We start from the raw sequence: 20,753 nt of genomic DNA on the forward strand, positions 1-20,753 counted from the left end.
AGAGCATTCAGAAGTGATCATGGCAAATCTAAGAAAGCTGACTGACTAAAGCAAAGCATTTTTATGTGAGGAAAAGGAAAACAATTACTCCCAAGCCCTTAAATCTCTCTCAAGAAGTTGTCTCAAAAGGAGATAGGAAATACAGTCAGCTGCCACAGTGTCCCAGCCTCCCATATGGCTGGCCTTTGAAGGTAGGGGACCAGACAGATACTGCTTTCCCCTAGGCCTGGGAGGACCCTTGGGGTGGGGAGCCAGGACTTGCTAAAGGATAATCACTGGGAACTTCACAGAGTTACCACAGAAGAGTCAGCAGAAGAGATGAAGTTCGGGAGGCTGTGGTAACGGCTGATAGAGTCCTACCCAGCCCTCAAGTCCCCCAACTCAAGACTTAGCCTAGTACTTCATGGAAAAGACAGATACCATCAGACAGGAACACCTACCTCTCCCCTCACTGAACCTATCAACCTCCCAGCATGGGCTCTGGCATGGACAGTCCTTCCTCCCGTAAAATGGGTGAAAGACCCTATTCCCAGCTGGGACCAGTGAGACTTAAGCTCCGGATCCCTTCCCATTCATCCCCTCAGAAACACTGCTCCAGCAACTGTCCCATCTCTTTCCTACATCATCCACTTCTCCCTCTCTCCTGGATCATTCCCAGAAAAACACAACATGCTCTATCATCTCTCACTAAAAAAACAGACCCCCCCCACCTCAAACCCACAACCCCTCTAATCCTCAGCTAATGTCTCAACCCCACTTCATAACCAAACTGCCTGAAAGATTCATCTATACTTATGGACTCCACTTCCATACCCCTGTTTTCTCTTCCACTTCCATACCCCTGTTTTCTCTTCCACCTACTCCAGTCAAGTATTGTCCTTTAAGCTTCTGTGACCCACTCATTCTACTGGGTTTTCTCCTAGCTTCTGTTTCCTTTGCTGGATCCACCTCTTTTCCCCAACCTCTAAATGCTGCTATGTCCCAAGGCTTAGGTCATCTTTTCTGTCTACACTCTCATTCAAGGTGAGTTCAATTAATCTTGTGGCCTTGAATACCAGCTATAATACTTAAATATACCTCTTCAATCCTCTCTCTCCTGAGCATCTGACTAGTTGACATATTCGTATCTCAAATGTCAAAACAAGATCTCATGCTCTCCTCCACTCCAAACACTCCTCCCCACAGTCCTCCCATCTCAATGATATGAGTACCATCCGCTCAGGTACTTAAGCCTCTGGGAGTCATCTTTGACTTTTCTCTTTCTCTCACAGACTGCATCCAAATCATCAAGTCTGAATCTGACTACTTCTCTTTCTCTCCAGTATTACACCCTCATTCAAATCATCATTAACTCTTGCCTGGACTACAGCAACAGCCTGCTACTACTATCCTGCCCCTACCAGTTGCCCACCTACATACAGTCCACTCTACGGCAGGTAGAATGGTCTTTCGAAAAATGCAAATCAAATCACATTGCTCCCCTGCTTCAAACCCTCCAATAATTTCTCGCTGGGCTTAAAATAAAGTTTAAAGCCCCTTCCTCTGGCTCTACACCATTTAGCTCTTTCCTATCTGTAACCTCTTCTGTTGCTACTTTCTCCTTTGTTCACCACATTCCAGCCACACTAGCCTCTCCACTCTTCGAACTTGAACTTGAAGCTTTACAGCCCTTACTTTAATAGAACTGACTGTTCTATGGGGCGCCTGGGTGGCTCAGTTGGTTAAGCGTCCAACTTCAGCTCAGGTCATGATCTCACGGTTTGTGGGTTCAAGCCTCACATCAGGCTCTGTGCTGACAGCTCACAGCCTGAAGCCCACTTCATATTCTGTGTCTCCCTCTCTCTCTGCCCCTCCCCTGCTCGTGCTGTCTGTCTCTGTCTCTCAAAAACAAATAAACGTTAAAAACAATTAAAAAAAAACAGAATTGGCTGTTCTCTTCTGGAAATGCTTTGCCACCTCATCAACACAAGGATGGCTCTTTCCTGTCATCCAAACTTTACCTTAAATGTCACCTATTCAGAAACAGCACTGATCTCTCAATCCAACCATACCACCCAGTCACTTGATATCACATGATGCTATTTTCATTTTCTGCACAGTAGTTACCACTGACATTATTCTTGTTTGGGTGGGGGAGGAGTTGTTTAGTTTTTTTGTTTTGTTTTTTTTTCCTTATTGTCTGCTCCCTCTCCCCACTAGACTTCAAGCTCCATGAGCATCCAGATCTTGTCTGCCTCATTCATTTCTGCACTTCCAGTGCCTAGAACAATGAGGAACACATAAGGAGAAATCTAATAAAGATCAATAAAATGCAGTATGAGCCACACAGGCCCACTAACTGGGAGGTTCTAAGGTTCCAGCCAGCTCCTCAACTTCTCTCTCAAACACAGAGGTGAGGCAGGACAGCAGGACCCCAGCCAGTCCCAGTGTTCACTTGTATAAATCTCATCCACCAGAATTTCAAACATCCTGCAAGAGCCCAAACCAGGATAGGAGGATCCGGGATTTTCTGTGACCACCTTAGCTTCGACTATGCTGCTCCGCTACCGACTAGCAGTGCTCCGAGTTGAAGAAAGGAATTCTGACTCACAGGCCTCCAAAAGTAAGAGTCAGACCACCGTCCAGACCTTGGCTAGTTAATTCAGTAAACAAAGATTTACCGAGTGCCTACTCTGTGCCAGGCACTGGGCAAAGGATCAAAAGCTGCTCCTGACCTCATGGAGCTGACCGGCGAGCACGCAGACGGTTAGAGAGAAACGGGGCAACACGGGTACACGCCCAGAGTGGGAAAGTAAGGGCCACACTGGTGCTCGCGGCTGCACCGCGCCCTAGCTTACGACTCCCCGGATTTCATCTCTACAGACCCAGGTCTAGGGTAACCTGGCTAGTGGCACAACGCTCGCGGGCTTTTTCGGAACAGCTACCGCTTGACTAGCGGAGACAGGAGTGACTGTCCCTGTGGAGCGCCGGCTTTCAGAGACGCACAGTGCTCGAGGAATATTATTGGCTGATGGGTTCCCTCCCTACGCTCACCCCTCCCCCGCAGGCCCGCGCTCAGGATGGGGAGAGGGCCGAGGTTCCGACTCTCCGCCACCGTCCCAGAGAACGAGGTCGAAACCAAAGCGTCCTCTCTACTCCCCGCTCCCCTCCCTCTCTACTCCCCACTCCCCAGCCCCCAGTACTCGGACCCCAGGCGCAACCCCCCACCCCGGTGGGGCACCTCCCGGCTCCGTGCGGCCCGAGACCCCAGAGGGGAGGCGTGTCCGGGCCCTCACACCCGGGCCCGAATCCCTCCCAACTACAGGACCAGCGGGTAGTTTGCGGCCCCCGTCCCCTCTGCCGGCCGGATTCCGGCCCCCCGCGGAGATACGGACCCCACCGACCCCCTCCCCGTGCCCGCCACACAACTCCAGCACACAAAACCCCACAAGAGAGCGGCCGCGGCGCTGTGCGCGCCAACTCGCCCGGGACCCGCGCGGGAGGCGGGAGGCGGGAGGCGGGGGCGCACGGCGGGAACCGGTCGGGCCCCGCTGCACAGGTGCGAGCCCAGCGCGGCGCCCCGGTCACTCACTCGATGAAGTAGCTGGCGCCCTCCTCCGTGAAGCCCTCCTCCCAGCCGCGGGGCAGGTCTGCGGAAATGCCAAAAAGAGTCAGGTCAAACTTGGGCCGCCCGGGCGCGCGCCCCCCGAGTGCCGCCCCCCACCCCGCCTGCCCCGCGCCTACCTGAGCGGATCATGTGGCCCGAGTTGACGGGCTCCCCGGTGCGCGGGTGCAGCCAGGTCGTGCGGCGGAGCTCGTCACTGCGGGAGAGAGGTGCACCTGTTAGCGCCGCCGCCGCTCTGGGGGCGCCCGCCCGGCCCCGCACCCCTCCCGGCCCGCGCCCCCGCCCGCGTGCCCGCGTGCCCGCTTGCCCGCGCCGCACTTGATGAAGAAGACGCGGCCGTCCCGGCACACGCCGTAGGACCAGTGCTCAGGTAAAGTGTCCCGCCCGACCGCCGCCGCCGCCATGTTCGCCGAGCGCCGAGCCGCCGCGGCCGCCGCGGGGCGGGGGAGAGGGGGCGGGGGCGGAGGCGGGGGAGGGGGCGGCGCGGGCGGCGGGCCGGCGGGCTCGGCCTGCGCCGGCCCGGGCGGCGACCCGGGGCGCTCCATCGCGGCGCGCGGCGACGTCCCGGCAGTCCCCAGTTACGGCGCGGCCGCGGGAGTTCGCCGCACCGGCCGACCCGAGCGCGGTGGCCGCGGCCTTTGTCCCCGCGCCTTCCCCGCCCCCCGCCGGCCGGCCCGGGCGCGCCCGCCGCGCGCCCCTTGGCCCCTGAGGCCCCGAGGCCCCGAGACCCGGGCGGGGCCGAGGGCCGCTGTTGGGGCGCCTCGGGCAAACTCCGGAAACTAGGTGCACCCCGAACGCTCCAGTAAGCCCCACCCGACTTCCACGACAAATGTGCCTCCAGGAACTTCTGGAGTTCTCTCTGAACCATGCAAACCTAAACAGGTTCCATCCATATTCCGAGCCTCGGTGTGTGCCTTCCTCTGTAAAATAAAGTCAATAGTAAGTACCACAAGAGATCGTTGGGTAGATTCTATGAAGTTTCTATGGTGTAGAGTGATTGGCCCCTGGCCCCCAGCAGGTGCTCTATTAATGCCAGGTCAAGCGTGATTTCATTTTCCCAAGTTTTCAGCTGGGATATGAAGCAGGAGACGGCAGGTTCTCTCCTCACACACCTCACACACACACACACACACAGCCCTGAAGTTACCGGGATTGTAGGCTTCTTCTGCCTTTAATTCCTGTCAAGTGACAGAAAGAGACGCTGTGGACCTGGCTGCATCTGTCTGTCTTTAGAAGAGCAGACCCTACAGTCCGGGCCTTTAGTGGGGGCTCTGGGAAGTTCTTTACATGGCTGCAGCCTTCTCATAGTCAGGCCTATGCTGGGAACTCAGCTCCTGGGGGATCCGTCCCCTGACCCCTTTGTCCAAAAGAGACCCTTCTCCTCCTCCCTTCACCATCCCATTACTTGTGTGCACTTAATTGATATTCTTATGCATGTGTGTGTGTTTATTGCCTTGTATGTTGTATATCAGCCCCTCCCTCCCACACACACACTAAAATGTCTGCTGCATGATAAGAGGGACCTTGCTCTGTCCCATATACTGCCATATTCCCAGTGCTTAGAACAGTGCCTGGCTCCTGTGTGCATTCAATAAATGCTGAAAAAGTGCATACAACCCTTTCCGCACTGACACCCCTGTACGCTGAGCATGAACAGAAAGGAAGCTGGGCTCTGGGAGAGGTCAAGCCGAACCTTCAAGCGGCATAGGCTGTAGTTAGTGGAAAGAGGAAACTGTAGGTAGTATGGGCACTGTTATTCAGAAAAGCACCCCAGACAGGTGAAAATCAGTTGGGCCCAGAAGGACTGCTCAGGTTTGACTGAGAAGAGAGCACCCCAGAGGAGAAGGATGGGAGAGCAAACACAGGCTCATGGGAAGGGTATGCGATGTTGAAGAGACCATAAAGGTTCCCTTCCTTGAGACAAACAGTGGTATTGGGGAAGGAGGTTGGTATGAGTTATAAGTGGGGGGGTGGGTGGGGGCAGGGGGACACCTAGCTGGCTCAGTCTGTGGAATGTGTGGCTCTTGACCTCAGGGTCATGGGTTTGAGCCCCACGATGAGTATAGAAAATGCTTAAATATGGGGCGCCTGGGTGGCTCAGTCGGTTGGGCGTCCGACTTCGGCTCAGGTCATGATCTCGCGGTCCGTGAGTTCAAGCTCCACATCGGGCTCTGTGCTGACAGCTCAGAGCCTGGAGCCTGTTTCAGATTCTGTGTCTCCCTCTCTCTCTGACCTTCCCCCATTCGTGCTCTGTCTCTCTCTGTCTCAAAAATGAATAAACGTTAAAAAAAATTTAGAAAATGCTTAAATAAATAAAATTTTTTCAAAATCTCGGAAGAAAGAAAGGGTTGGTGTGATTGTGGAGAACACTAAACACCTGTCTGAAAGGACCTCTTGCCTTTGAGGAGGTGCTTGAGCAAATGACAATAAGAAAGTTGTGTTTTTATTCCTTTCTTTTAAGTTTATTTATTTATTTTGAGATAGAGCACAAACAGGTGAGGGGCAGAGAAGGAGAGACACAATCCCAAGCAGGCTCCACACCATCAGCGCAGAGTCTGATGCAGGACTCGAACTCACAAAATGCAAGATCATTGAGCCAAGGTCAAGAGTCAGACACTTCAGTCACCCAGGTACCCCAGTTGTGTTTTTATTCTTAAATGTTAATTTAAGATAATAACGAAATAGACAAAAGATATGAACACAGTTCACAGAAAAGTAATACAAGTGTCTTTTAAACAAATGAAAGATACTCAAACATCTCGTAATAGGAGAAATGCAGATTAAAATTAAACTGAGATACTATTTTTTTTAATGTTTACTTATTTGAGGGGGGGGAGACAATGAGTGGGGGAGGGTCAGAGAGAGAGAATCCTAAGCAGGCTTTGTGCTGACAGCACAGAGCCCGACGTAGGGCTCAGTCTCACAAACCATGAAATCATGACCTGAGCCAAAATCAAGAGCTGGACGTTTAACCAACTGAGACACCCAGGCACCCCAAGATAGTATTTTTTTTAGATATCAGGTTGGCAAAAATGTGCATTGTAGAGAAAGACATTCATATTCTTTGTTGGTGGGACCACAAAATGGTTGTCTCTTTGAAGGCAATTTGGCGACAGCTATTACAATTTAAATGCATATATCTTTTGACCTAGCAATTCCACTGCTAGAAATTTATCTTACATTAGTACTCACACAGAGACACAAAGACCTGTGTACCAGAGTATTCACTGCAGCATTGTCAATAGTTACAAAAGACTGGATACAACCTAAATGTCTATCAAAAAAGAACAAGTTCATGTGGTGATGGATGTTAACTAGACATCATGGTGGTATTTTGCAACATATACAGATATTGAATCATTCTGTTGTATACATGAAACTAATACAATGTCATGTGTCAATTATGCCTCAATTTAAATACAAAAGAATAGATAAATTAAATTATGTCATACTTGGGGCGCCTGGATGGCTCAGTCAGTTGAGCGTCCGACTTTGGCTCCGGTCATGATCTCAGGGTTTGTGGGTTTGAGCCCCGCATCAGGCTCTGTGCTGACAGCTCAGAGCCTGGAGCCTGCTTCGGATTCTGTGTCTCCCTCTCTCTGCCCCTCCTCTGCTCATGGTCTGTCTCTCTCTCTCTCTCTCTCTCTGTCTCTCAAAAATAAAATAAAAGTTAAAAAAAATTTTTTTAATTATATTATACTCTTACAATGGGATGCTATACAGCTGTTAAAAAGAATGAGCTAGATGTTATGTACTGATATGGAATGGTCTCCAAGACATTAAGGGGAACACAAGATGCAGAACTGAGTATATGGTATACTACTATTAATATATAGGGAGCATCATGGTTGAATAAGATATCCCTTGTTTGTGCCCCCCCCCAACAACAATAATTTAGCATCTATCCATGGACAAAAGTGCTCTTGTGGGAGCTGTGGGATCCAGCACCATAGGCCAGTGGACCTGGGAAAAGTCTCATCCACATGTTGCATTGGGCAATAGGCTCACACACGTTGGTCCCAGTGTGGACCCTGCAGTGGCCCGTGAATCAACTCCCTCCCCTCTCAGCCACAGTCCAGGAGCCCCTGGAAAACAGCATCTTATACAATCACTTATGGCTGAGAGGGTCTTATTGTAGAAGTCCAGGTTTCCAGCAAAGAAGTTCTAGCGTACAGCTGGAGGAAAAACACAAGTTTAAATGCATTGGAAAGGCAGCTATTAAAGACTAGAGGAGGTGAGTGCTCTTTCAAAGATGGAGAGAGCAATATAAAACTTCAAGGAATGTGAAACATGGATCACAATCATCTTTCAATAACCAGTCTCGACATGGGGGTCTTTCAGTCTCAATCATCAGTCACAATCATCTTTCAGTCCCAACATGGAGACCTGCAATTTACCCAACAGATAATTTGAAATACCTGTTTTAGGGAAACTCAATGAGCTACAGGAAAACACAGAAAGGCAATTTGATGAAATCAAGAAAACAGTACATGAACAAAATGAGAAGTTTAACAAAGAGATAGAAATCACAAAAAAGAACCAAACAAAAAATTCTAGAGCTGGAGAATACAATGAATGAAATGAAAACTGCAATAGACACATCAACGGCAGGATGGATTGAGAAGAGAGAATCTGTTAGAAGATAGGAACTTTGAAATTATGTAGTCAGAGGAGAACAAAATAAAAAAGATGAAAAGGAGTGAAGATAGCCTACATGAATTATGGCAAACCATCAAAAGAAATAATTTATGAATTCTGGAGTTCCAGAGTGAGAAGGGAGAAGAAAGGTTATTTAAAGAAATAATGGCTGGGGCGCCTGGGTGGCTCAGTTGGTTAAGTGTTTGCCTCTTGATTTTGGCTCAGGTCATGATCTCAGGGCTCGTGAGTTCAAGCCCTGAGTTGGGCTCTTCACTGACAGCACAGAGCCTGCTTGGGATTCTCTCTTTCTCCCTCTCTCCTGTGCTTGTGCTCTCTTTCTCTCTCAAAATAAATAAATAAACTTAAAAAAAATAGAAAAGAAATAATAGCTGAGAACTGCCCAAATCTGGTGAAAGATTTGGATATCCAAGTTCAAGAAGCTCATAGGTCACCAAATGAACTCAAAGAGATCCTCTCCAAGACATATTCTAATAAAATTGTCAAAAATCAAAGTTAAAAAAGGAATCTTAAAAGCAGGAAGAGAGGGGGGCGCCTGGGTGGCGCAGTCGGTGAAGCGTCCGACTTCAGCCCGGTCACGGTCTCGCGCTCCGTGAGTTCGATTCCCGCGTCAGGCTCTGGGCTGATGGCTCAGAGCCTGGAGCCTGTTTCCGATTCAGTGTCTCCCTCTCTCTCTGCCCCTCCCCCGTTTATGCTCTGTCTCTCTCTGTCCCAAAAATAAATAAACGTTGGAAAAAAAAAATTTTAAAGCAGGAAGAGAAAAGAAGCTTATAACATATAAGGAACCTCCCCCATAAGGCAGTCAGAATCTCAGCAGAAACCTCACAGCCTCAGAGAGAATGAGATGATATATTCAAACTGCTAAAAGAAAAAAACCTGCCAACCAAGAGTACTCTATTTGGCAAAGTTATCCTTCAGAAATGAAGAAGAAATAAAGAATTTTCCAGAAAAACAAAAGCTAAGGAAGACCTGCCTTATAAGAAATGCTGAAAGGAGTCCTTTAAACTGAAATGAAAGGATACTAATTAGTAACAAGAAAACACATCAATAGATGAGTGAATAAAGAAGTTTTGAGATATCTATAGATACAGGTATGCATATCTATATGAGAATATATATATATTTTCATATATAGTGATATATGAGATATATACATATATATACACATGTATATGCATATATATGTATATACATATGTATATGTGTGTACGTATATGTAAGTATGTCTGTGTACATATGTATATATGTGTACATATATGTGTATATATACATATATCTCCTACAAATAAGAATAATGTATATTATATATATATTTATATATATATTTATTTATATATATATATATATATATATCTCATACAAATAAGAATAATATTTAGTCATGCAGGAGAAAGAAATCCTGCCACTTATGACAACAAGGATATACCCTGAGGGCATTATGCTAAGTGAAATAAGTCAGAGAAAAATAAATACTGTGTGATATCACTTATATGCAGAATATAAACTCATAACTCATAGAAACAGAGAGTAGAATGCTAAATGCCAGAGGGTGGGGGATACGGGGAGATGTTTATCAAAGGGTACAAACATCCAGTTTTAAGTTGTGGGGATCTAATATACAGCATGGTGGTTATAGTTAACAATTCTGTATTATATAGTTGAAAGTTGCTAAGAGACTAGATCTTAAATGTTCTCACCACAAAAAAGTAATTATGTAAGGTGACAGAGCTGTTCACTAATACTACTGTAGTAATCATTTCACAATACCTAAGTATGAAATCAACACGTTATACTTGTTAAACTTACTCTGTCAACTTTATCTAAATAAAACTAATATATAAATACAAATATGTATAGTCCCTAGATGAAAACACAAGAACAGGTAAGGTGATTGTTTCAGTGATAGCAATGGGAAGAGACTTACTTTTCCTTGTGTCCCTTTTTGAACTGTTTGATATTTTTACCATTAAAACATATATGTAGAATTGGCAGTGAGCAGAGCTTGAAGTGGCTGAGGCCTGCTGATGGGGCTTTGGAGATGGACAGCCAGATTCTTCATGATGACTACCTGGCGGTTTTCCTACATGCCTGTGAGAATCCCCCAGCATGAATTCCTCCTCAGAAGATAGTACACCATACACACTACAGCGATGAGCTGAGACACAGTTTCTGCCCCCAGTCCTCACACTGACAAAGCCCCCTGGAGCTCAGCTGGGACTTAACATCCAAAGAGGAAGGGCCTCCCAGCTAGGTGACTTCTTTTCAAGATGATTCCTGACCTTGATGCACACTGAACAGGACTTCAGAAAAGAGACCAAACCCTAGCTGTGAATGATGTGGATTTCTAAGATATTGAGCACAGCAAGGCTGTTGAGATCCTGAAGACAGCCAGCAAAATCAGCACGTGTCTGCTTCTCTCTGTACAAGTGAAGGAGAGGACTATACACTGGAGAGTTGCAACCCACAGCCCTCCACTTGGAATCTTCTGGGGAAAAGCTGACAAGGCCCCAGGGAAGCCATTTGGGAAACTACTCTCAGCCCATCCCTGGCAGAGTGGAGTGGGGAGGATGGGATGACAGTGAGACCCTGCACTGAGCCCATTAGCCAAATGCATCGTCCGAACTACTGTACTTTTAGTGACCTGGTTTTCTAGGTGAGCTTCTTTCCCTGGATGGAGAAGGATGATGACATCTAGGTACAACCTAGCCTGTGGAGAACTCTGCTAGGAAAAGCAACTGACATTTACCAAATACCATGTTTTAGGCATTTACATATATGTCATATCATTTTCATTAGAGTATAGAAATCAGTAGAAAAAAGAATCTTGAGGCCTCCCATCCAATCTGCCTGGCCATCTCCTCCCATCTTTATATTACCAGTCTCATACACTTTGGAGATTCCAGTGAGACCCTGTTTCCCCCTCTTCTTCCTTCTCCTATTATCTACCCCCACCAAAAGTAAAATGCAACATTGAAGGGAAAAAAATATATGTATATTTAAGGATAAAATAATATAATTCATCAAGAAAACCAATAAGAAATACCATGAAATTATTTCAATAAATGCCAAAAGATGTATTTGATAAAACTATCACTATTTAAAAAATTATGTTAGAATCTAAAATTAAAAACAGTGACAATATCAAATGCTAGTGAATATACAGAGAAACTGCATCCTGGAAAATAATTTGCGAATTTCTTTAAAAAATAAACATTCACTTAACCAGCATGGTAACCATACATGGTTACCAGTATGACCCAGCAATCCTATTCCTGGACATTTATCTCAGAGAAATGAAGCATATATCCTTGTAAAAGCTTCTGCATGATTGGTAAGAGCAGGTTTTTGTAATAGACAAAAACTGGAAACAAAATGTTCTATAATAGGTGACTGGTTTAAAAAACTGTGGTACAGTGCTCACTTCGGCAGCACATATACTAAAATGGGAACAATACAGAGAAGATTAACATGGTCCCTGCACAAGGAGGCTTGCAAATTCATAAAGTCTTCCATATTTAAAAAACAACGCAAGGGGCGCCTGGGTGGCTCAGTCGGTTAAGCGTCCGATTTCGGCTCAGGTCATGATCTCGCGGTCTGTGAGTTAAAGCCCCGTGTGGGGCTCTGTGCTGACAGCTCAGAGCCTGGAGCCTGCTTCGGATTCTGTGTCTTCCTCTCTCTCTGACCCTCCCCCATTCATGCTCTGTCTCTCTCTGTCTCAAAAATAAATAAACGTTTAAAATAAATAAATAAATAAATAAATAAATAAATAAATAAATAAATAAAAACAACACAAAACAAAACAAAAGTTGGTACATCTGTACTATGGAATACCACCTGGTAATAAAAAGGAACAAACTATTGATACACCAACTTGAATGGACCTCCAGGCAATATGCTGAAAGAGCCAATTTGAAAAGGTTACATATTATTTGATACTACCATATTTTCAAAATAAAAAAATACAGAGAGGGGCGCCTGGGTGGCTCAACCAGTTAAGCCTCCGACTTTGGCTCAGGTCACGATCTCACCAACCATGAGTTCAAGCCCCACATCAGGCTCTGTGCTGACAGCTCAGAGCCTGCAGCCTGCTTCAGGTTCTGTGTCTCCCTCTCTCTCTGCCCCTTACCCACTTATGCTCTCTCTCTCTCTCTCTCAAAAATAAAATAAAAACATAAACAAACAAACAAAAATAGAAAGAGAGACGGAGAACTGATCAGTGGTTGCCAGGGGTTAGGGATGGTACTGGAAAGGGGAAAGGTGACCATAAAGGAATGGAATGGGGAAGGTCTTTGTGGTGAAGAAACAGTTCTGTATCTTGCTTGCAATGGTGGCTACACAAGTGGATCAAATGACTATAGAAGTAGACACACACATTGTACCAATGTCAGTTTTCTGCTTTTGCTATTGTCCTGTAGTTACATAAGATGTCACCATCGGGGAATTGGGTGAAAAGTAAACAGATACCTCTCTACTGTCTTTGCAAAATTCTGTGAATCTATAATTATCTCAAAATAAGAAATTTTTAAAAAGTATTAGAAAACTACAAATAACCAAATATTTCTTTTGAGAGTCTCTCTCTCTCAGGTATATAGAAACATTCTTTAACAATAAAACATTTAAAGACATTCTCATTAAAATAAGAAAAGGGGCGCCTGGGTGGCTCAGTCTGTTAAGCTTGGACTCTTGATTTCCACTCAAGTCATGATATCAGGTTCATGAGATTGAGCCCTGAGTCAGGGGTTTTCAGACCAGAGCCTGCTTGGGATTCTCTCTCTCTCTCCTCTCTCTGCCCTACACCCCCATTTGTGCACACACACATGCTCTCTGTCAAAATAAATAAATAAACATTAAAAAAATAATAAAATAAAATAAAACTAAAAAAAAAAAAAACAAGCATACCTATAGTGAAGCTATTATTTAATGCTGTTTTAGAAGTTTTTGCAGAGGCGCCTGGGTGGCTCAGTTGGTTAAGCATCCAACTTTGGCTCAGGTCATGATCTCATGGTTCGTGAGTCCGAGCCTCGCGTCGGGCCCCATGCTGACAGCTCAGAGCCTGAAGCCTGCTTTGGATTTTGTGTCTCCCTCTCTCTCTGCCCTGCCTCTGCTCACACTCTCTCTTTCTCTTTCAAAATAAATAAATGTTAAAGAAAGTTTTTTAATAAAAATAAGTTTTTACCAATATAATAAGATCCAAAACAGAAGTGAAAGATTTAAGTATTGGGAAGGAAATAAAATTATCTTATTGGTAGACAATATGGAATGATCTTTTAAATGTGGAAAACAACCTCAAACTCTTAGAATTAATATGGGAATTCAGGACCAAGATAATACCACAAAATCAATACTTTGATAAGCAGTCACTGAACTCTTCTCCTTTATAGTAGTAGCAAATATATAAACAATTTAGGAATAAACCTAATGAAAAAACATATGCAAAACATATATGTGTAAAACCTATATGATCAAAACTGAAAAGCTTTACTGAAAAATAGTGTTATAACAATTTTATTTCAAATTTAAACATGTAAATGTAAAACAAATAAATAAATAAAAGCAATGCCTGCATTCTAAGGGTCTTGGTAAGATTTAGAAATTCTTGCAATTACTAGTAATATCATCCAATGAATTATAAGCCAAAATATTTATGTTATATATTCTAGTTCTGTACTCCTCAAAGCAGTACATTGGCCCCATGAATTATGGCTAGTCTGTATTGTCTGAATTGCTATGTGTTCTAAATATAAAAAGCACAGCAGATTTTGAAGATTTAGTATAAAATATGTAAAATATCTCATTCACAGTTGTGTTGATTACATGTTGAAATAATATTTTGGATGTATTGCGTCATGTAAAATATATTATTAAAATAGTAGTTACTACAAAATTTTACGTTACATATATTTGCTCACCTTTGTGGCTCACATTATATTTCGGTTGGACAGCACTGTTAGAGCTTTTTCATTTCACACTTTCATGTACCCTAAAGACCTTACTGCCCATTAAAATTACTTGTGAGCTTTAAAAACAAAAAAGGCTGGGCTGTACCCTAAGAAATACAATTGGTGTTGGTAGTATTGGTATGATCTTGATTCTCCCTAGGTGATTCTAATGTACTCCCAAGGTTAATAATCACCACTATTGGCTTCGGGCTATCAAGCTCTGAAGAATCCTTTTTCACATTTATCATTTCATACAATTAAGAAAGGTACTTGACAGGCTAAGAAGTAACATTTGAATCTGAGAGCACAGATGTGGTGCTGGTTCCATTCTGGATGGATACCTCCTGTGATTGATCAAAACAAGATGTGAATTTTTCCCAGCCTATGGTGTGATCGTGGCAGAATTTTCAGTTTATAAAAACAAAGTACAGTAATTGATTCTTTTTTTAAAGTTTTACATGATTCTTGGAGCACAGTTACTAATATTTGAGCTGGTTCTGAGTGGATGGAATTTATGATGGATTTAAAACACAGAGGTTTGTGTGCTGTCTTCTCTTTCTGATCACAGCATCTCTAGGAGGTGGGCAGGGCGTTTTTATCCCCATTTTTAGAGGAAGACACTGAGGCCCACCCAAGGAGGGCAAGTAGGTTGCCTAAGATTGTGTGACTCGGTACATAACACAGCCTAGACTGGAAAACACCTTTTGACACCTGTCCAAGGCCCTCCATTTCCAATTGATTTATCCTTGGACAAATCACTACCACCTATGATAAAAGGGGCTTTTGTCCAGAGGCTCTTTCCCTTAATCAGCCCTAGTAAAGGACTTCAGCTTATACTAGATAGCTCTGCTGATGTACGTGGCACTAAGCCAACATCTTAAGTGCAAAATAGTTCATGCTCAAAGATGAATCAAAATGTGATTCAGTCAACCAAACAATGCCCCCAAATTTTTAGCTTCCAGGTAACTAATAATGCACTATATTCCTGTAAAAGCTTTGCATTACTCTCAAGGAGACAGTGTGGCATGATGGAAGAGCATGGACTCTGGAGGTGTCAGACCTGCAGGTGACTCCAGGTGCTGGCCCTCACTAAGCTGTGCATCCTGGGCATGCCACTTCTCTCATTTACTGAACATCTACTGGCAGTAGACAGTATAAACTCCTAGAGCTGCAATGGAGCACACACCATGGTCCCTTCCCTCAAGAATTCTCAGGATGTGGGAGAAGTGTGTCCTATAAATGCCAGAAGAACAGAGCTGCTCTGGAGCAGCTAGGGCAGCATCGCAGGAGCCTGAAGATATCAGTTTAGGAAAACGGTTTAGGTTAACAATTGGTGAATCTAGAAATATGGATACTCATTGTGTATCTTGCAACTTTTCTATAGATTGGAACATTTTCCAAATAAAAAGGTGGGGTAGAAAAGTTAAAAAAAAACAAATATTAAATATTAAAATATTTAGCAATAAACTAATGAGAAATGTGAAAGTTTAATACAGAGAAATCCCTTATACATTACTAAGGTTTATAAAACCTGAATAAATGGGAGAGACATGCCTTGAGGAGGAAGCTATCAAATTGGGGGTGGGGGAGGATAAGAATAAGAGATCCTATGGACTGAATTATGTACCCCCAAAATTTGTATATTGAAACCCTAATCCCTAATGTGACTATTTAGAGATCAGCCCTTTAAAGAAGTAATTAGGGGCGCCTGGGTGGCGCAGTCGGTTAAGCGTCCGACTTCAGCCAGGTCACGATCTCGCGGTCCGTGAGTTCGAGCCCCACGTCGGGCTCTGGGCTGATGGCTCGGAGCCTGGAGCCTGTTTCCGATTCTGTGTCTCCCTCTCTCTCTGCCCCTCCCCCGTTCATGCTCTGTCTCTCTCCCAAAAATAATAAATAAACGTTGGGAAAAAAAAAAAAAAAAGAAGTAATTAATATTAAATGAGGTCATAGGGTAAGGCCCTAATCCATTAGAACTGGTGTCCTTGTATGAAGAGGAAGAAAGACCAGAGGGCTGAAAGGAAAGAAAGAAAGAAAGAAAGAGGAAGGAAGGAAGAAAGAAAAGAAAGAGAAAGGAAGGAAGGAAGAAAGAGAAAAAGAAATTTTTGGCTCAGTCAGTTAAGCATCCAGCTTCAGCTCAAGTCATGATCATGGTCAGTGAGTTCGGGCCGAGTTCGCGCATCAGGCTCTGTGCTGACAGCTCAGAGCCTGAAGCCTGCTTCAGATTCTGTGTCTCCCTCTCTCTCTGTCCCTCCACCGCTTGCACTTTGTTTCTCTCTCCCTCTTTCTCTTAAAAGTAAATAAGCATTAAAAAAAAAAAAAGGAGTTAGGGGCACCTGGGCGGCTCAGTCTGTTAAAGTTCAGCATCTGACTGGCTTAGGTCATGATCTCACAATTCATGAGTTCAAGCTCCCGGTCGGGCTCTGTGTTGACAGCTCAGAGCTTGGAGCCTGCTTCAGATTCTGTGTCTCCCTCCCTCTCTGTCCCTCCCCCACTGTGCTCAGGCGCGCGCGCTCTCTCTCTCTCAAAAATAAACATAAAAAAAGAAAGAAAAAAAAGGAAACGCCCACAGCAGTTAAAATCAGGGATCCCCTTACCCTGATTATGGTGGTCTATGTGAAGCCTCAAATTCTGCATTTTAATAAGTGATATCCCTACCAGGTGATTCTGTTGAAGGTGGTCCCACACCACACTTTGAGAAATGCCACTCCAATTTCAGTCCGAGGTTCAGAGAGATGCAGCAGGAAGCAGTTAATCCTCAAAGGAAATGCATATACAATTCTACAAAGATATGCACAAACAAACCAACAAACAAACCAACAAACAGACACTATTAGCCTCTGGGAAAGTTTTGAGGGTCTGGTATGAGAGGGAGACTTATTTTTTAATTTTTGTTTTATTTTGTAATAATACAGTACAGTAAAACCTTGGATTAAAAGTAACGTGTTCTTCGAGTGTTCCACAAGACGAGCAAACATTTCTAATAAAATTCTAACTTGATAAACAAGCAATGTCTTGCAATACGAGTAGTATATGACGCTAAATGTCACATGATCACAACTGAGCCAATGGTTCTTGAAATTTGCTTTGATATACAAGTGCTTGGATTACAAGCATGTTTCCGGAGAACTACCAAGGTTTTACTGTACTATTTTTCAATTTAAAAACTAACTTGAAAAAAAGAGGTAATGAATTTAAAGAGCTTTTTAGTGGGGCACCTTCTTACTGGGTGGCTCAGTCAGTTGAGTGTCCAACTTCGGCTCAGGTCATGATCCGTGAGCTTGTGAGTTTGAGCCCTGTGTCAGGCTCTGTGCTGACAGCTCAGAGCCTGGAGCCTGCTTCAGGTTCTGTGTCTCCCCCCTTCCCACTTGCACTCTGTCTCTCAAAAATGAATAAGCATTAAAAAAATACAATTAAAAAAGTAAAATAAAGAGCTTTTTGTTGGCATGTTTCCCAACAAATAGGTAATCAACAAGTAAAAATTCCTTTCTTTTTTGTCTTCCACTCATTTGCCATGGCTCAGTTGGTTGAGGGTCAGACTTCGGCTCAGGTCATGATCTTGCAGTTCAAGTCCCACATCGGGTTCACTGCTGTCAGCGCAGAGCCTGCTTTGGATCCTCTGTCCCTCTCTCTCTGCCCCTGCCCTGCTTGCATGCTCTCTTTCAAAAATAAGTAACACATTAAAAAAAAAAAAAACTAAGAACTTACTAAGATCCCTTTAAAAAAAAAAATTTGCCATCCCTTTCCTTCCCTCCCTGCCCCCACCCAACAGTATCTCCATTTGTGCATTTGATTAACAAATTTTACTTTCATTCATATTGTATTCTAAGCACAGTTCTAAGACACACTCCCTCCCAGCCTGCACAGAGCTTTTCATCCCCAACCTCACCTCTGCCAATTTTGTCTTAATTCCTGTCTCTCCAGGCTTACACAGGCCATCCCCATACACAAACCTAAACTAGCTTTCCCACTCCTTTCCCTCAGAACCTAAATTCTCCTCCATGAAGCCTCCAGCCCCCCAGTGATATTCTTAGAAGGGTGGGAAATTGATAGGAATCTGTGAGCCAGCTCCCTGCTGCCCTCTGGTGGGCCTCCTTGGGGCTCACGTCCCTCTTCGTTAGGGCCTGCTTCTCCCCAATTGGCATCTACTCCATCTTGGGTGGGTACGCCCCAGGGAATGTGTACCCAGAATATACTGGCTCTTCCTGGACCCCTGGCTCAGAGCTGGGATGTGTGTGATCGAAAGTCTGAGCCAGAATGTCCCTAAAGGCCACTGTCTTAACAGAAGCAGTGCTGTATGGGAGGGCAGTAGTACTACCCCGTCTGTATGTGTGTGTGTGGTAGAGAGGTGGGGGCTGCGGGTACTTAAGGTGAAATGTCTTTGCTAGAATTTTTTTATTCTTTCTTTTACTCTTTGTGTTTTATCTTGTGCCAAAGGCAATTTATACTCCGTCAGAAACATCAGAAAATAGAGACATGAAAAAGATTTAAACAATCTCACCTAGATACCGTTTCTGCTCACATCTAGAGCAGGAACAGAGGGGAAAGGGTACTGGGCCAGGAACCAGGACACTGGATTCTAGTCCTCACTGTCAACTCACTGTGTGACTCTGGGCAAGCCCCTTACTTCTTGGAGTCTCAACGTATCATACACACAAAAGAGTACCCCAGTAAAGCGCCCCATCTGGCGTTCCTCCTCTGAGATTCTAAGTCAGTGGTCCCAAGCAGTCAATTAGACCCTTAGACTATTCCAACTTTCAATCACTACAAATATTTAAAAGCAGTAAAAGTGGACTAAAACAGATTACAAATAGGAGGGAAAGCTCTGAAAAAGTTCTGAAAATGAACAAAAATGCTTCAAAACTCTTAGTTGAAAAGTGCCTTCTGAAGCATGAAAATAGCTGATACTATAGAAAAAAAAAAACAACTGGGGAATATTTCTTTTCAACCAAATCATTGTTTCAATCAAAATGCTGTATTCATGAGAATGCCTTCAGAAAAACTGCTTTCCGTCCAATCATATCTGTGTGAGGCAGCCAGCAAGAGCTTCCATCCACCTCCCCTGTGAGCTTGAGAGAAGTTTGAGGTCTCCACCCCTGGTGAAATAAACATAAGGCCAACTGCAGGCATGCATGTCCCCAGCAAGCATTTACTGATTCTCTTCTTGTCAGGCTCTGCACTGGGCGCTGGGGATATACGGCCACCAGTACAGCCCTGCCATCCTTTCCCCACGGGGCTCCCAGCCAGTCTGACAGGGCAGACAAACATGTCTATGTGTAATTCCAATCAGGGTGAGACGAGGTGAGAAGTGTAAGTCGTGGAAAATGGCGAGAGGCAGGGAAACCATTGCCCTGTCCCTCCAGCATCCATGAAGCTGTAGAAACTGGGCCTTCCCCTCCTCAGTAAAAAGTTCCAGTTATTTTTGCTGTGAAACAAATCATCCCAATACTCAATGCCTCAAAACCACCATTTTAGTTTGCTCAGGATTCTGTAGGTCAAGAAATCAGAGGGCATGGCAGGAATGGCTTGTCTTTTCTCCAAAATGTCCAGGACCTCAGCTGGGGAGGTCAGTGACTGGGGGTGACTCCAGGGCTGAGAGCAGGAGTCACGTGGAAGTATCTTCACCCACATGCCCCAAGGTAAGTACTGGCTATTGCCTGGGCCACAACTGCGGCAGTTTTCCAGAGCACCTATGTGTGGCCTCTGCGTGTGGCCTAGGCTCTCACCGTGGAGGCCTCAGGGTCCCAGCTGCCCTACATGGCAGCTCAGGACCCCAAGCATGAGCGTCCTGGTAACAAGGCCTTTTCTGCCTTCACTACAGAAGTCCTGAAGTGTCACTGCTCAGAATTTATTAGTTATAAGTAAGCCACAGGCCTGCCAGATTGAGGTGGAGGATGATTAGACACCACATCTAGATTGGAGAATGGTAAGGTTCCAAGAAGACAAGTGCGACAGGAGTTTTTGCTGTGGCCATCTTTGACACAATTTACCACATCCGGGGTGGATCCAGCACCCCATTTACTGCCCGGCATGGGAGGGCAGGCCTGAGTGGGGTCCAGTGAGAGGTGGGGCAGAGGTAAGAAGGGAAAGGAGCTGGACTCCTTTTTGCCCCATTCCGTGGGCAATTCCATTTGACCATGGCTTTGGTTTCTACTCTCTGATGACTCCATATCCCCGACCCAGAGCTTTCTTCTGAGTTTCAGATCAGTTGTCTACTTGCCCGCCTACTTTTCCTTTCAGTGTCTCAGTGTGTTCTTGTGAACAATGGAGACATTGATACTCTCCACCTTATGCCTAACACATGTAAGTGCCCAGTAAGTGGTAGCTATTAGATGACATCTCTATGTGGATATCTTTTTTTTTTTTTAATCAGGAATATAGTTGATAGAGTCTTTTTTTTTTTTTTGAGAGAGTATGCACATGAGCAAAGGAGGGGCAGAGAGAGATGGGGACAGAGGATCTAAGTGGGCTTTGCACTGACAGCAGAGAGCCTGATGTGGGGCTTGAACCCATGAACTGTGAGATCATGACCTGAGCCGAAGTCAGACACTTAACAG

The 20,753-nt window shown here is 44.8% G+C and overlaps 1 protein-coding gene and 1 non-coding gene across 3 annotated transcripts in view; one reads left to right on the forward strand and one right to left on the reverse strand.

Moving 5' to 3' along the window:
• PLEKHA7 (pleckstrin homology domain containing A7) overlaps positions 1 to 4,008 on the reverse strand; it is a 220,594-nt gene extending 216,586 nt beyond the window's left edge. For both annotated transcript variants that reach the window (XM_047072238.1, XM_047072237.1), the window contains exons 1-3: positions 3,923 to 4,008; positions 3,724 to 3,800; positions 3,572 to 3,629 (exon numbers count right to left, since the gene is read on the reverse strand). In XM_047072238.1, coding sequence (XP_046928194.1) covers positions 3,572 to 3,629; positions 3,724 to 3,800; positions 3,923 to 4,008 — 221 coding nt within the window. The remainder of the gene's footprint in view (positions 1 to 3,571; positions 3,630 to 3,723; positions 3,801 to 3,922) is intronic.
• A 7,665-nt stretch (positions 4,009 to 11,673) lies between these two features.
• LOC124506517 (U6 spliceosomal RNA) lies at positions 11,674 to 11,779 on the forward strand. Its single transcript, XR_006960779.1, has one exon. It is a non-coding gene; the product is annotated as a U6 spliceosomal RNA (small nuclear RNA).
• Positions 11,780 to 20,753: the final 8,974 nt, after the last annotated feature.

This window comes from Lynx rufus, unplaced genomic scaffold (genome assembly GCF_022079265.1).
Source record: "Lynx rufus isolate CCGP_SWC_20201006 ecotype Redwood Valley unplaced genomic scaffold, mLynRuf1.p SCAF_9, whole genome shotgun sequence".
Lineage (NCBI taxonomy): Eukaryota > Metazoa > Chordata > Mammalia > Carnivora > Felidae > Lynx > Lynx rufus.